At 43.2% G+C, this 11,923-nt stretch overlaps 1 protein-coding gene across 5 annotated transcripts; it reads left to right on the plus strand.

Annotated features, from left to right (window-relative positions):
- The first annotated feature begins 1,576 nt into the window (after positions 1-1,576).
- Positions 1,577-11,253, plus strand: TRMT10A (tRNA methyltransferase 10A). Of its 5 annotated transcripts, none has more exons than XM_071431860.1 (8): positions 1,577-1,705; positions 2,808-3,107; positions 4,110-4,272; positions 4,703-4,774; positions 5,203-5,277; positions 6,250-6,399; positions 6,962-7,067; positions 8,394-11,253. In XM_071431860.1, the coding sequence occupies exons 2-8, from the start codon at positions 2,887-2,889 to the stop codon at positions 8,558-8,560; spliced, it is 954 nt and encodes a 317-aa protein (XP_071287961.1). In that variant the 5' UTR covers positions 1,577-1,705; positions 2,808-2,886; the 3' UTR covers positions 8,561-11,253. The 5 variants fall into 5 exon arrangements, with proteins under 5 accessions (XP_071287961.1, XP_071287960.1, XP_071287963.1 ...); XM_071431859.1 differs by lacking the exon at positions 1,577-1,705 and adding an exon at positions 1,712-2,193; XM_071431862.1 differs by lacking the exon at positions 1,577-1,705 and adding an exon at positions 1,712-1,882.
- Positions 11,254-11,923: the final 670 nt, after the last annotated feature.

Here is an 11,923-nt window from a genome sequence, read left to right on the forward strand (position 1 = left end):
AAGATCTTGCTTTTCAACTCAAACCTTCAAGTGTAAGCACCAAAGTACCCCAGCGCATCTTTGCCCTTCAGCTGCTGCCCAGGTGCCCGCAGCTCCCAGGCTTTGGGTGAATAAGACCCCCTGTTTCTGCCACAGGGGTCAGGGGGTCAGAGATACCTGTCCAAGCCACTGGCCAAAGCCAGTTTGCACCCTGAGCCTTCCTCAAGAGCGCTGCAGTCAGGCCCAGCCCACAGGGAGCAATGGCATTGCCCACACCCGAGCCTCCCATGAGTATCTTTTTTCTTCTCCATAGTCTGCCTCTTGAGCTGCAGCTTTAAGCTCTGGAATATTTAGTTCTTTCTGTTGCTGGGAGAGAGGGTGACTCACCATTGGGATCAGCATCTTGAAAAGGTCATGTTAAGGCCCTATAAAATAATGAAATTTAGATAGACAGCTCTTTCTCAATATTTGCAACTGCTCAGTTTTCCATTTCACTTTGTCACCACTTGGCAGACGTTGGAAAACATTGCATGATGCTCTGTTGTTGTCTGAGGACACAGGGGGCTGGATGAGCAAGACTGACGCTTTGCAGAGAGCACTATGAGAAAAACAAACTGCGTAAGCAGCTTCTTCATTCTAGGAAAAAGCACATCTGAGTATTACATGACTTTGTCAGATGTATTTTGCTTTTTTCAAAAAAAAAAGGCCTTCTGTTGGTAAATCATCTGCTGCCTTTCTGTGACCAAAAAACAACAAAGAATTCTCCACAGGGAGACTGGAGCATTTGGGCTTTTATGAAGCTGGTGTGTCAAGCTAGGTATTAATAGTAACATCAGCGAGGTTTTAAATAGACCCCGGCAAATGCAAATCTAGCTATTTTTAAAGCAATGCACTGAACAGGAATCACAAATTAGATCAAATACTACAGCAAATACTAAATTCCAGCAGCAGTTGAAAGGTCAGTGTCTCACTATAGTGACACCACACAGTTTTGTGAGTGCAACACAGCTGTGGCGAACCCGAAACCAGCACTAAAACTGTCCGAGTGTGTATATGTGGCACCAATGAAACCTGAGCTAAACACTGATGCACACGGAAAGGGGATTATGGCAGCGCACGCTCGTGTGTTTGCTAACTTTGTGCGCCTCGTTAACCAGGGGCAAACAGACATCTACATACTCAGGCTGCCCAAAATACATTGTTCCCATAGAATATCATCCCAGTCTCCAGAAACGACAGGGCAGCATTCTTTCGTGAAGTTATCCGGCGGCGAAAGAACGCTGCCTTCGCTGGGCATTGACACCGGAGTTTAAACAGCTAATTGTCGGCGGCCTTCAAAAATAGGAAGCGCGAAGGCGCGGCCCTCTCCGGCGGGGGCGGAGGGAGCGCGGCACTGCCGGGGTCCTCTGCAGCTACAGATCTGCCCTGAGGAATGCCACCAGCCAAAAATACGTCGCTGGCCCCTGCCTGAACTCAGCGGGGCCATCAAACCATCAGATAAAAATAAGCTTTTCTCTTCCTTTTCGCTGCCCTTTACCCTCACGGAGCCCCCAAAGCCACGGCTGGGGGTGTGAGGGGGGTGGCGCGAGCCCTGACACCGCCCGCCGCTGGGGGGCGCGCTGCCCGGCGGCCTCACGCGACCGCCGCTCTGCTTCCCCCTCGCGCGCGCCTGCGCGTGCGCAGCTCCGCCCCTTCCCACGCCGGGCGCGCGCGGGGCGGCTCGCGGGTACGTTGAGGCCCCTCGGGGGCTGGGGGGAACATGGCGGCCCCCAGGGCCCTCAGCGCGGCCCCGCACCGCGCCCGGCCCGGCCTGGCCGCCGGGGCGGGACACGGCCCTCCGCGGGCTTGCGGCCGGCCCTCTGCAGTCATGAAGGGTGTATGGCGTGTCCGTGTATAGATACACGTGCGCTTGCGTGTGTGAGCGTGTGTGTGTGTGTGTGTACACGTGTGTGTGTGTCTGTGCGCCTGTATGCACGCACGCGGGCAGGCGTGCGCGTAGGGCTCAGGTGTGCGAACGCTCTCGGACAAGGAAATCGGGATGTGCCAGCAAAACCTCCGCTGGGTTTCTGCTGTGCTGTGTGTTTCCTGTCTCTGCTGCCGCTGCAGGAAGCAGGGGGTTGCTGTTTCCTGCCTGGTGGAGATGCAGCGTTCTCCACAGAGGAGCTGCTAGTGCGGAAAAATCGTGCTCGCCATGGGAAAGGAGTGGTTATAATTGTAATTGGTTTGAACCGAGAGTGTTTTGCTGAATAACATTTGTTCATCCTTTTACTTACTGTGTTTGTCTTCTGACAGTGGCCGGTGTCTGTTACTGTCCAGTGTCTTCTGTTTTCGGGAGAAATAAAAATTAATTTTGAAGGAGTACAGCTCGTTCACACTTCTTTCCCCCCCCCCCCCCCCCCCCCCCCCCCCAAATGGCTTTAGTCACTTTAAAATTACATACTTCTGTATTACATATTTCTCTAATATGCTGCTGTAGTTATATTGCAAGACACGTCTTTAATTCTTTGTGTTTGTGTACACATCCTGCTAATGCTTTTTTTTTCTATTACATTTGATTCAGTATGATTCCCTAATTTTATGCTTTTGTTCTTTTGCGAAGTTTTTAATCAGAAGCTATTCACTACCTGCAGATCTAGCAGGCAGAATTTTAGACTCTCAGAATATAGGTTATAATCTTTCTAGAATGTTCCATGTTATTATTTGCAGAGGCTTTAAACAACAAAAAAAGCCTTCTCTTATTCTTTATTCAGGCTTATAGTAGGTATTGAGTGGTGTTTATTCTAGTTGAGCATCTTATTAATGACACTTAATATCACTTTGTTTCCTAGAGAACTGGTGAGCAGAAGAATTGTTTTTAATGAAATATCCGGCATGTGCTGACAAGTCAGAAAACCCAGCCAAAAGCTAATGTCATCTGAGTCACCCACAGACAGTCCAGAGGTCCCAATGGAAAATACCCCATTCCCTGAAGTTCCTGATGTGGAAGGAAAGGGGAAGTCAAATGACAATCCAGTAGAGAGACTGGAGGCAGGCTCAGGCAAGGAAGAATGCCTTGAGTCCATGTCCAAGAGGCAAAGGAAGAAGCTGTTGAAGCAGAAGCAGTGGGAAGAACAGAAAGATCTACGGAGGTATGGTTTGCAAAGCAGCTTTCCATGGTTCCCGTGTAATATTTAGTGCTAATAATAACGACATGTCAGCAGCATGTGCTTGTGAATTGCTTCATCAAATCAAGGCAGTTGAACCAGTTTTCTCCCATACCAGGTTTAAAGCAGTAGCCCCAGGCTACTTGGTCTGCACTCGAAGAGGCTGTAGAGGTAAGCGTCCCCTCCTCATCCTATAATTGTTCCTCGGCTTCAGGAGGATGTCAGGAGGGATTCAAACGTGCATGTTGTTATTTGTCAGAAGGGAGACAGAACATGTGGTCTTGTTCTTATTTTCCTGGTGCTGTCAGACTTGAGATTCTTACAAAGATGCTGAATAAAAGCAGCCACATTTGACGCATGAAGTGCTGTGCTATAAGTTACACTGACATACAGAGCTTCTGTTTTGTTGTGTTGAAAGAAAGTGTATCTGCAAATGCACTGATGGTGGTTTATTCTTATCCCACTGACTGCCAGGTCCTCCTTCCCAAGACAGTGGTTGTTGCTGTCTCTGAAATTTGACCTCCCAACTGCCTGCTCCTGTCAGGAGGACAGGAGGATGGAACAATTTCTTCAGAAGCCTTTTGAAAAACTGTTCAGTGAAACAGGATGTAAATTGTCTTCCTTATTCTGATCCTGATACTGTGATCGCTGTTCATGTGTAAACTAACCACTTTTTGGCTAGTTCTGTTATGAGACTTAACTCAAGCACCTTCAAATCCACGAGACTCCCAGCATTGGGTTAATTGAGCAAATTGAATTTGTGTCGATGTCTGTCTTTGTAGGTATTTACAGAACTTCACAAAGGCGGGAGGGGGTGTGTTTTGTGCTGGTCTCAGTGTGGCACAAATGCAGGCAACAGGCTGAGTTTAAACTATCACAGTCACAGGACAACCACTTTGGTCCTAGAAGTCTGCATTTGTGTGCACAACACAGTACCTCAGCAGAGCTGGCAGCACTTTTTGAGGATTGATTTGTTTGTTTACTTAGGCAGAAACGAAAAGAAAAACGCCAGAAGAGAAAACTAGAACGTCAGTCAAAATTGGATTCCAGTAGTGAGGGGAATGACAGAAAGTGCATGCGCAGGGAAGTTGTTCCCAGCACGCTTCGCCTCATCGTGGACTGCAGCTTTGATGACCTGATGGTGTTAAAGGTAAAAGGAACTTCAGATGAATTAGGTATATTTAATTCTCTTAAATATAGACTGTATGTTCTCGGGATTTTCCCATGGGTTACAGACTGAGTGTCGTCACAGTGATAAACCTGTTTGATTCCTCAGATTAATTCTGTATGTTCATTAAATCCCTGTGATTTTTTTTCCCCCTAGAATAATGAAAATCCAGCACATGCATAGAGGTGTCTAAGTACACCTGTGTGGAAGATGTGTGTGTCTCCTTGTCGGCGTAATCCCCTCACAATGAGTGCTTTTTCTCTCAGAATCTGATGCCCATACTCTCTGAGTAGTCACTTTAGCCAGTTAAAAGCTTCCTTTTTCTCTCTTTAGCTTCTGAGTGGCTTATGATAAAGCATTTTGTGATGGTCTGTATGAAGGACTAAATAAAAACAAACTCTGTTGTGTACAGGATGTTAAGAAGCTTCATAAGCAGATTCAGAGATGTTACGCAGAAAACCGCAAGGCATTTCATCCTGTGCAGGTAAGTTTGAACAAACTGAACGCTGACTGTTGCCAAGTACCAAACATGAGAACTATAGTAGGAAGAGAAAATATTTAAGCTGCCTCTTTCATAAGAAAATTACTTCTGTTGTAACACCCACATGTTATAAGGATACACCTATATATGGAACAGTATGTGCATACAGATGAAAAGTGCCAGATCCAGGTGTGCCAGTAAGAGGCTGTTGATACTCTGGCTTTTAGCTGTGGCAGATTTTTTAAAAAGTCACTATAAGTCTGAATTTGTCTTTTAAACGTATCACTAACTGTATGAATATGGTCCTAGTACCACTTCCATCTAAAATATATTAAGAGTTTTAGCTAACAGTTAAGGGTAGAAAGAGAGGAAACAGATTGTGGCAAATTGACGTTTCTGTATTTTGTACCTCTTGTTTGTTCTGTTTGAAGTTTTACTTGACCAGCCATGGGGGACAGCTGAAGACCAATATGAATGAAAATGACAAAGGATGGGTGAATTGGAAGGTGAATAATTGAGTATTTCTCTAAAAAGTTGAAGTCTTGATTGTAGTTGTTAACTATATCGTTAGTTGTGAAGAACATGATTTTTTTCCACATGGGTTTTTGTAATACATGTGAGCAATACCATATTTGAAAAAGTGTAGTTTTTTGTCCTTTTAATTGATTTAACTTTAATAAGCCAAAGACTGCTTCTCTTGAATCTAGATTTGATTTTTGCTTGAAAAACTACACACAAAATCATTTTCACTTATTTTTTTGAACAAATTCCATTCTTGATAGTCTAAGCTGGACTCCTTGATTTAGGCAGTTCCAGCAGTTGTCTGTCTTGGCAGTGCTCTTTTATCCACGTCCAAAACAAGACTTGCCAGTTGGGATGTGATTCTCTGGTGTGCACTTTCACTTTCATCACGTTCCTCTCAGTGCTGAAGCGTTCTGGAGAGTAGTAGCTTCTCCTATGGTCAAGCTCGTGTTGGTTTTCATTGTGACTCCCTGTTAAGCCACTATTCCAACAACTGCAATGGGACAGCACATAGAACAAATAAAAGCAGTCCTGTTTCCAGCAGTTCTTGTGCAATAGCTGCTCCATGAGAGCTTAGCATAAACTTCTTTTACTGAACAATTAATGTTAACTAAGCATTTGCTTCTGGGTTCACTTTTCTTAATGGACTTGAAAACTACTTGGATCCATAGGAGAAATATGGCAACATTTGAAGGGAATCACAAGAACTTAAGGACTTGTAAAGTTCTTTTGGGTTTCAGGAAATTTCCTGTTGATTTTTACAACTCAGTGCTCTAGGGACTGGATTGTTTACACAGAAAATAATTTTGCACTGTGCTACGTATTTGAACGTGAAGGAGGAATGTGGAAAGACCACAAACTGTTGGATTTATTTTGCCAGTCCCATCTTGGGTCTGTAAAGCTTGGCCAGCACTTCATCAGTTGAATGTAACTTCTTTTAACTACCTTCTTTTGAGGATATCCAAATTAGAACAGAGCACTATAGTGAGCTAATAAAGAAAGAAGACCTAGTATATCTTACCTCAGATTCCCCAGACGTTCTCAGAGAGCTTGATGAGAAGAAAGCCTATGTGATTGGAGGACTGGTGGATCACAACCACCACAAGGTAAGCTGTGGGTCTGTTTCTTTGAAGCTTTTTTTTTGGCACCTTATTTGACATTATTGCTGTTCATATGTAAACTAACATAATTAATAATGAGAAATCTTCTTCAAAAAGGAATTCCAAAAAATGTTGAAGAAATGTGAAAAACACTTGTAGTGGTAGCAGTGGCTTGTGTTCCAGAGTTTTCTTATTCTTTACTCTTCCTCTGAAAAAATACTGAGTGACTACACCCTGAATAGCTTTGTACTTTACATAAGCTCACCTTTAAAACAGGCAACAGCTGATGGTTCTAGAGCTGCAGCTGCATGAACAGGTTTCATTTACAATCCTTTTGACCACAGGTCACAGTGTGACATGGATACAAAGTAGTGAGTTTTCCAGTGGTAGTAGCCCTTGAGGAAGGTGCTGTCCAATCCGGTTAAGTTTCTTTTGTAACCAACTTCTGAAGCAACAGCATGGCAGCGCAGGCAAAACTCTTGCCAGGAAATGATACTTGCAGTGAATCTGTGTGGGCTGATCTGAAACAGTTATTCTCAATCCACTTGTTTTGGTGTCTTTTCCCCAGGGAATTACTTACAGAAAAGCTATAGAGCAGGGAATTGGTCATGCACAGCTCCCACTTGGAAACTTTGTCAAAATGAACAGTCGGAAAGTGTTAGCTGTCAATCATGGTAAGTTCTAAATCACAAAATAATTACATTATTTTAGAATATACCTATAATAGTCACAGTTCAAACCCACTGCACTGTAGTGCAGATGCCTAAACCTTGTTTTATTATGTTGATGTTTCTTGAATTTAGTTGCCTTCAGAATACACTAATTGCCGTGACCTTTAAATATTATGGATATGGTTAAATGTAAATGATGGTGCTTAGCCATTTAGAAGTGAACATTGTATCCTGTTGGCTTGTCTGAGGATTACTTGTGGCTTTCTTACCATCCTGGTCTTGTTTCCAGGTTTACTCTATAAGTGGGTAAAATGTTGGAAACTATCCAACATTGTATTTTTTTGTAGGGTACACATTTCATGCCAAGGGAGGATGAATGTTTGTGATGTTTTCACCTCTTTCAACAGCTTTGTTCAGCAGTAACTGCCTCAGTACCTGTAGACTTTCCTCAGTTGGTATCAGCAGTACTCCAGCTACTGAACTTTCATAACTGTATTTTTACCTGATTTCTTGGTTCTGATTGAAGTATTAATGGCTTAACCAAGCCTTGAATCCTGCTTCTTTTAAACTTTCAGCTTTATTATTAGATTGTCTTTCAGTGTCATTAAACAAAAGTACATGCAAAATGCAGCCTACTCAGACCTTCATGGAAATTTTTGACATGGTGTGAAAGTCCTTATTGTGCCCCACTGCACATTCTTTAGCTTATTTTACCTTGCTTTATTTCAAGTTTATTTTTTTATGTAACACAGTGCTCAATAGTAACTTTATTTTCTGAAAGTGCCGTATTAATGAGGCTGGCATTTGCATTATAATAACGATTATTTAAGCATGGAGGAGGATATAGTATGCCACGGGACTTAAAAATTATCAAAAAAATTATCAAAAAAACTTATGTATTTGTAAGATTTGACATGTTTCTAAAATTGGATCTTTTACTGTTGCTTTATATAGAAAGGAAGAGCTAATTAGAGCTAATTATAGGAGGGGTCAAAATCTTTATTAAAGTGCATCCACAGCAGGATTCCTGTCAAACGTATGAAAGCACTGGTGCCTGTACAGAAGGCACTGGTGAGACTGAAGTATTTGTCTCAGTCCCTGAGAGAAATCCTGTCATGCAGCTGGAGACTTGGGGTCCTGCTTGGCTTCAGGCTGCAGTAGTAGCAGAATTGCAGTGTCTGTCCCTGCCTGCATTTCATCAGTTCTGCTCTGAAGAAGCCACAAGAGAATGCACCTAAACCTCTGTAAAGATGGATTTGGGGGTGTGTTGCTATCAGCAATTCGCTTACCTCCCTGTAAAAGAGCTGATGGGCTTTTCTAATGTTGCAGTGTTTGAGATCATCCTTGCATACCTGGAGAAGAGAGACTGGAAAGAGGCCTTTTTCAGTGTCCTGCCACAGAGGAAGGGGGCTGTTCCTTTGGGAGAAGCCAATGATTCATCCAGACATGCTCTGTGTGGAAAAGAAGATGAAGACAATGACTCAGACAGCAGCTAGGCTTCAGAATTGGATGATGGGAAAGACGAGACGTGCAGTTTGTGGAATAAAACTGGGACAGGAAGGAGTTTTACTTCAAAGACGATCTGCAGCCCTTGTAAAGCTGAATTGTCTCAGTGCTCGGTAGTCCCAGAGTTGTTTCTGTGCATGAAGGGTTAAGTTAAATGCAGGTTTTACCCTGAAACTTCAATATAATAGCTTTTTAAAAGAGAGGGGGAAAAAAAGAAATTAATGGAAAATGCTGCATTTTTTCCCAGGGAAGCTGTTTAATTTAATTTTTTTAATATTATTTTTTTTATACATACCAAGTTGGATGTAAATTCCAAGAGCATTAGTAGTTAATATTTTAATGTATGCATTCTTGTCTCTATTTCTGTTCAAAAGTTTTCTTAAAAGCAGTGAATGACAAGTGCTCCTTTGGTTCCAAAACCTGTACCACTAGTGCCTGCTGCAAAGTGTGCATGAACACTCAAAACAAAAATTCTGATTTTCCTGAGCATCTCAACAGAGAATCACAAGCAACTGAACTGCCTGATTTATATATTGTGTTTAGTTAGCTGGGGTCAGTAGGTGAAGTATGAATGTGGGGTTAAGCCAGTGCTTTATACTTGAGCCTGAGAGGGATGGGTGTTAGCACAGGTGCAAATCCTGTGCCTTGGGTAGGCACATGGTGCACACTGAGGTGACTCAATCACTTTTGATTATTCCTTCATATTCTCAGCAAAATTTATCACACAGCCTCAGAACAACACCAGGAGAGAGGAACTCTTCCTTACAGGTCACTCAGATTCAGTATTACTGTGTAATCACAGGATCCTGTATGTATTGTATTGTCTATCAAATATTTTTCCTTTAAAAAAAGTCATAATCTTAGTCTTGGATGGATGTTCTGATTCTGATTCTTTACCTGACTTCAGTGCTGTGGCAGAGTAGTGAAGTGGACATCTTGGAAGTGAGGCTTTGCTTCAGCCCTGTGAGCCTGCCTATCCCTCTCTTCTCCAGGGAGTAGCCAGGTAGCTGCAGTGCCTGAATAAGTGCACCTCTCACACAGGTTTCTCATGCCTGAAGAGCTTGAGGTCATGGCATCTTAAGTGTTCCTCTCTGCTGAGCTGCAGTCAGAGGGCTGATTCAACTATGATTTGCCTTGTGCCCGTTTTTCTTCTTCCCTTTGTTGTTCCTGCTTTCAAGTGGAGACTGCAGGTGGGATCCCTGTGGCTCCCTATGGTCTGTAAAGGCTTGGCACCCAGCTGGTTATGACTTACACTCTTGGTGCACTTCTCTCTACACTTTCTAAAAGGCCAATAGAAAAGTTTCTTCTGTTAAAAGGATGGATTGTGGTTGGTTGCTGAAGGTCCACAGGGCTTTTCTTAGGCTTTAAAAAAGTGTGATTGCTTTGTTGCAGAAACTAGATCAGCCTTTTCATAAAAGCATTGCTGGTTTTATTTCTGTAACAAAAAAGGCAGCATAAGTGTACCCAGCATGCATAACACTGATTTTCTAACTGATATGTGTAAAATTTCAAGGAATTACACCTTTACAGCTGAGAGAACCTTATGTTAATGCAAGTAGCACCTACTAAACCTGATCTAAGACTCCTCGGTCTGTCCAAGGTTTCCTTAAGATCATTTCATATATGTGCCTCATTTACTCAGGCTTGAGAGTATAGTAGCTCAGACAAACTGGGGACTTTTAGAGACAGGCTGAAAGGGTTCCAAAGCATCTTACAGAACTGTCGTGCAACCTTAAACACAGCCTTACAACATTACCAGTGAAATAAGATACACACACCTACACCCATCCAGGTGTTTTAAAGTCCAGCTGTTTAGATCTGAAGCTTACCTGGCTATGGAGAAATAGAAGGAAAACATGGTCTGGGGTACGTTGCTGTTCAAAGGCAGCTCATGCCAACTGTGTCACAGCAGCTCAGTGGCTGCTGCCTGTTCATACACGTTGCTTGTCTCGCCCACACAGTGGGGTCTTCCTGTCCCCCATCATAAGAAGCGTGGCCAGCAGCTCAAGGAAGGTGATCCTCCTGCTCTGCTCTGATGAGACCCCACCTGGATTGCTGTGGCTAGAGCTGGGGCTCACAGCATATGAAGCCCATGGACCTGTTTGAGCAAGTCCAGAGGAGGCCATGAAGATGCTCAGAGTGCTGGAGCACCTCTCCTGCAGACAGGCTGGGAGAGCTGGGGCTGTTCAGCCCAGGAGAAGAGAAGGCTCTGGGGAGACATTACAGCACCTTCCAGTACCTGGAAAGCTTCCAGTAGCTTTCCAGCCTACAGGAAAGCTGTAGAGGGACTTTTTACAGGGACAGGTAGTGATAGGACAAGGGAGTGGCTTTTAACTGACAGAGAGTGGGTTTAGGTTAGATATTAGGAAGAAATTCTTCACTATGAGGATGAGGACTTTTAATTGTTTTTCATTTTGGATTTACATATTGTGTACAAGTTATAGCACTGTTTGGCACTCTGGTGCTCTAGTTTGTGGCATGCTACTTAAGAAAGCACATTTATTCTTCATTTTCAATCTACAGACCTGGCTGCTCTCAATATTTTCAAGATGACCACTTGCATATTTCCGGCATGGCCTACAAATGCATTACACTGGAAGCAGAGATAAATCACTGTACTGTTTTATAATAAGAAATGACAAGGATTTTGTTTCTGATAACAGAAATAAATATTTACATGTAGTGCTTTAGGGCACTTCTTACAGAAAGATCTTTCTTTGAACCACCTTTAGCTGTACGAAGTTAATGCAACTGTAGGAAAACACACTGGGAAATTGTCTGCTTCACCCTGCTGTCCTCAGGGAAGATCAGCTCTGACAAGCTTATCTAACCAAGACTTAGAGACCTCCAGTGTGATTTGTTCCTGGGCCACAATGTTGAAGAACAGAACATTAAAAAAACAATCTGCACAGAAGCTCTAGAAGAACAGGATCCCTGTGTTTCACCACCAGGCGTCATTGCTGAGCTTAGGAAAGTTCTGACTGATGAAACTTTCATCACTAAGCTTTGTAAAGTTTCAGGTACTCCCAGAACTATTGCTCAGCAATGCTGGGCAGCAGAAAACATCCCGAGATCTTTAAATCTGTGTAGGAAAGCATTAAAAAGGCAATAAAGAGGTATGGCTCAAGGAACCTGAAAAGAAAGAAACAGAAAATAGGAAGGGGATATGGCAGAAAGTCAAACCTCACTGAAATGGGCAAATTTTCTTTTAGTTTCATGCAGTGGGGAGGTCACAGAAAGGTGCCATAAATAATCCTGTTGTTTTGTTCCCTTTCCACTGAGCCTCAATTTCCTTGGTTCAGATTTCTGAAGTCAGGAACCTCAGCAGTGTTTATCTGCATCCATGTTGTGAC

Source organism: Agelaius tricolor, unplaced genomic scaffold, assembly GCF_023055355.1.
Source record: "Agelaius tricolor isolate 1412-34295 unplaced genomic scaffold, bAgeTri1.0.p SCAF_8, whole genome shotgun sequence".
Lineage (NCBI taxonomy): Eukaryota > Metazoa > Chordata > Aves > Passeriformes > Icteridae > Agelaius > Agelaius tricolor.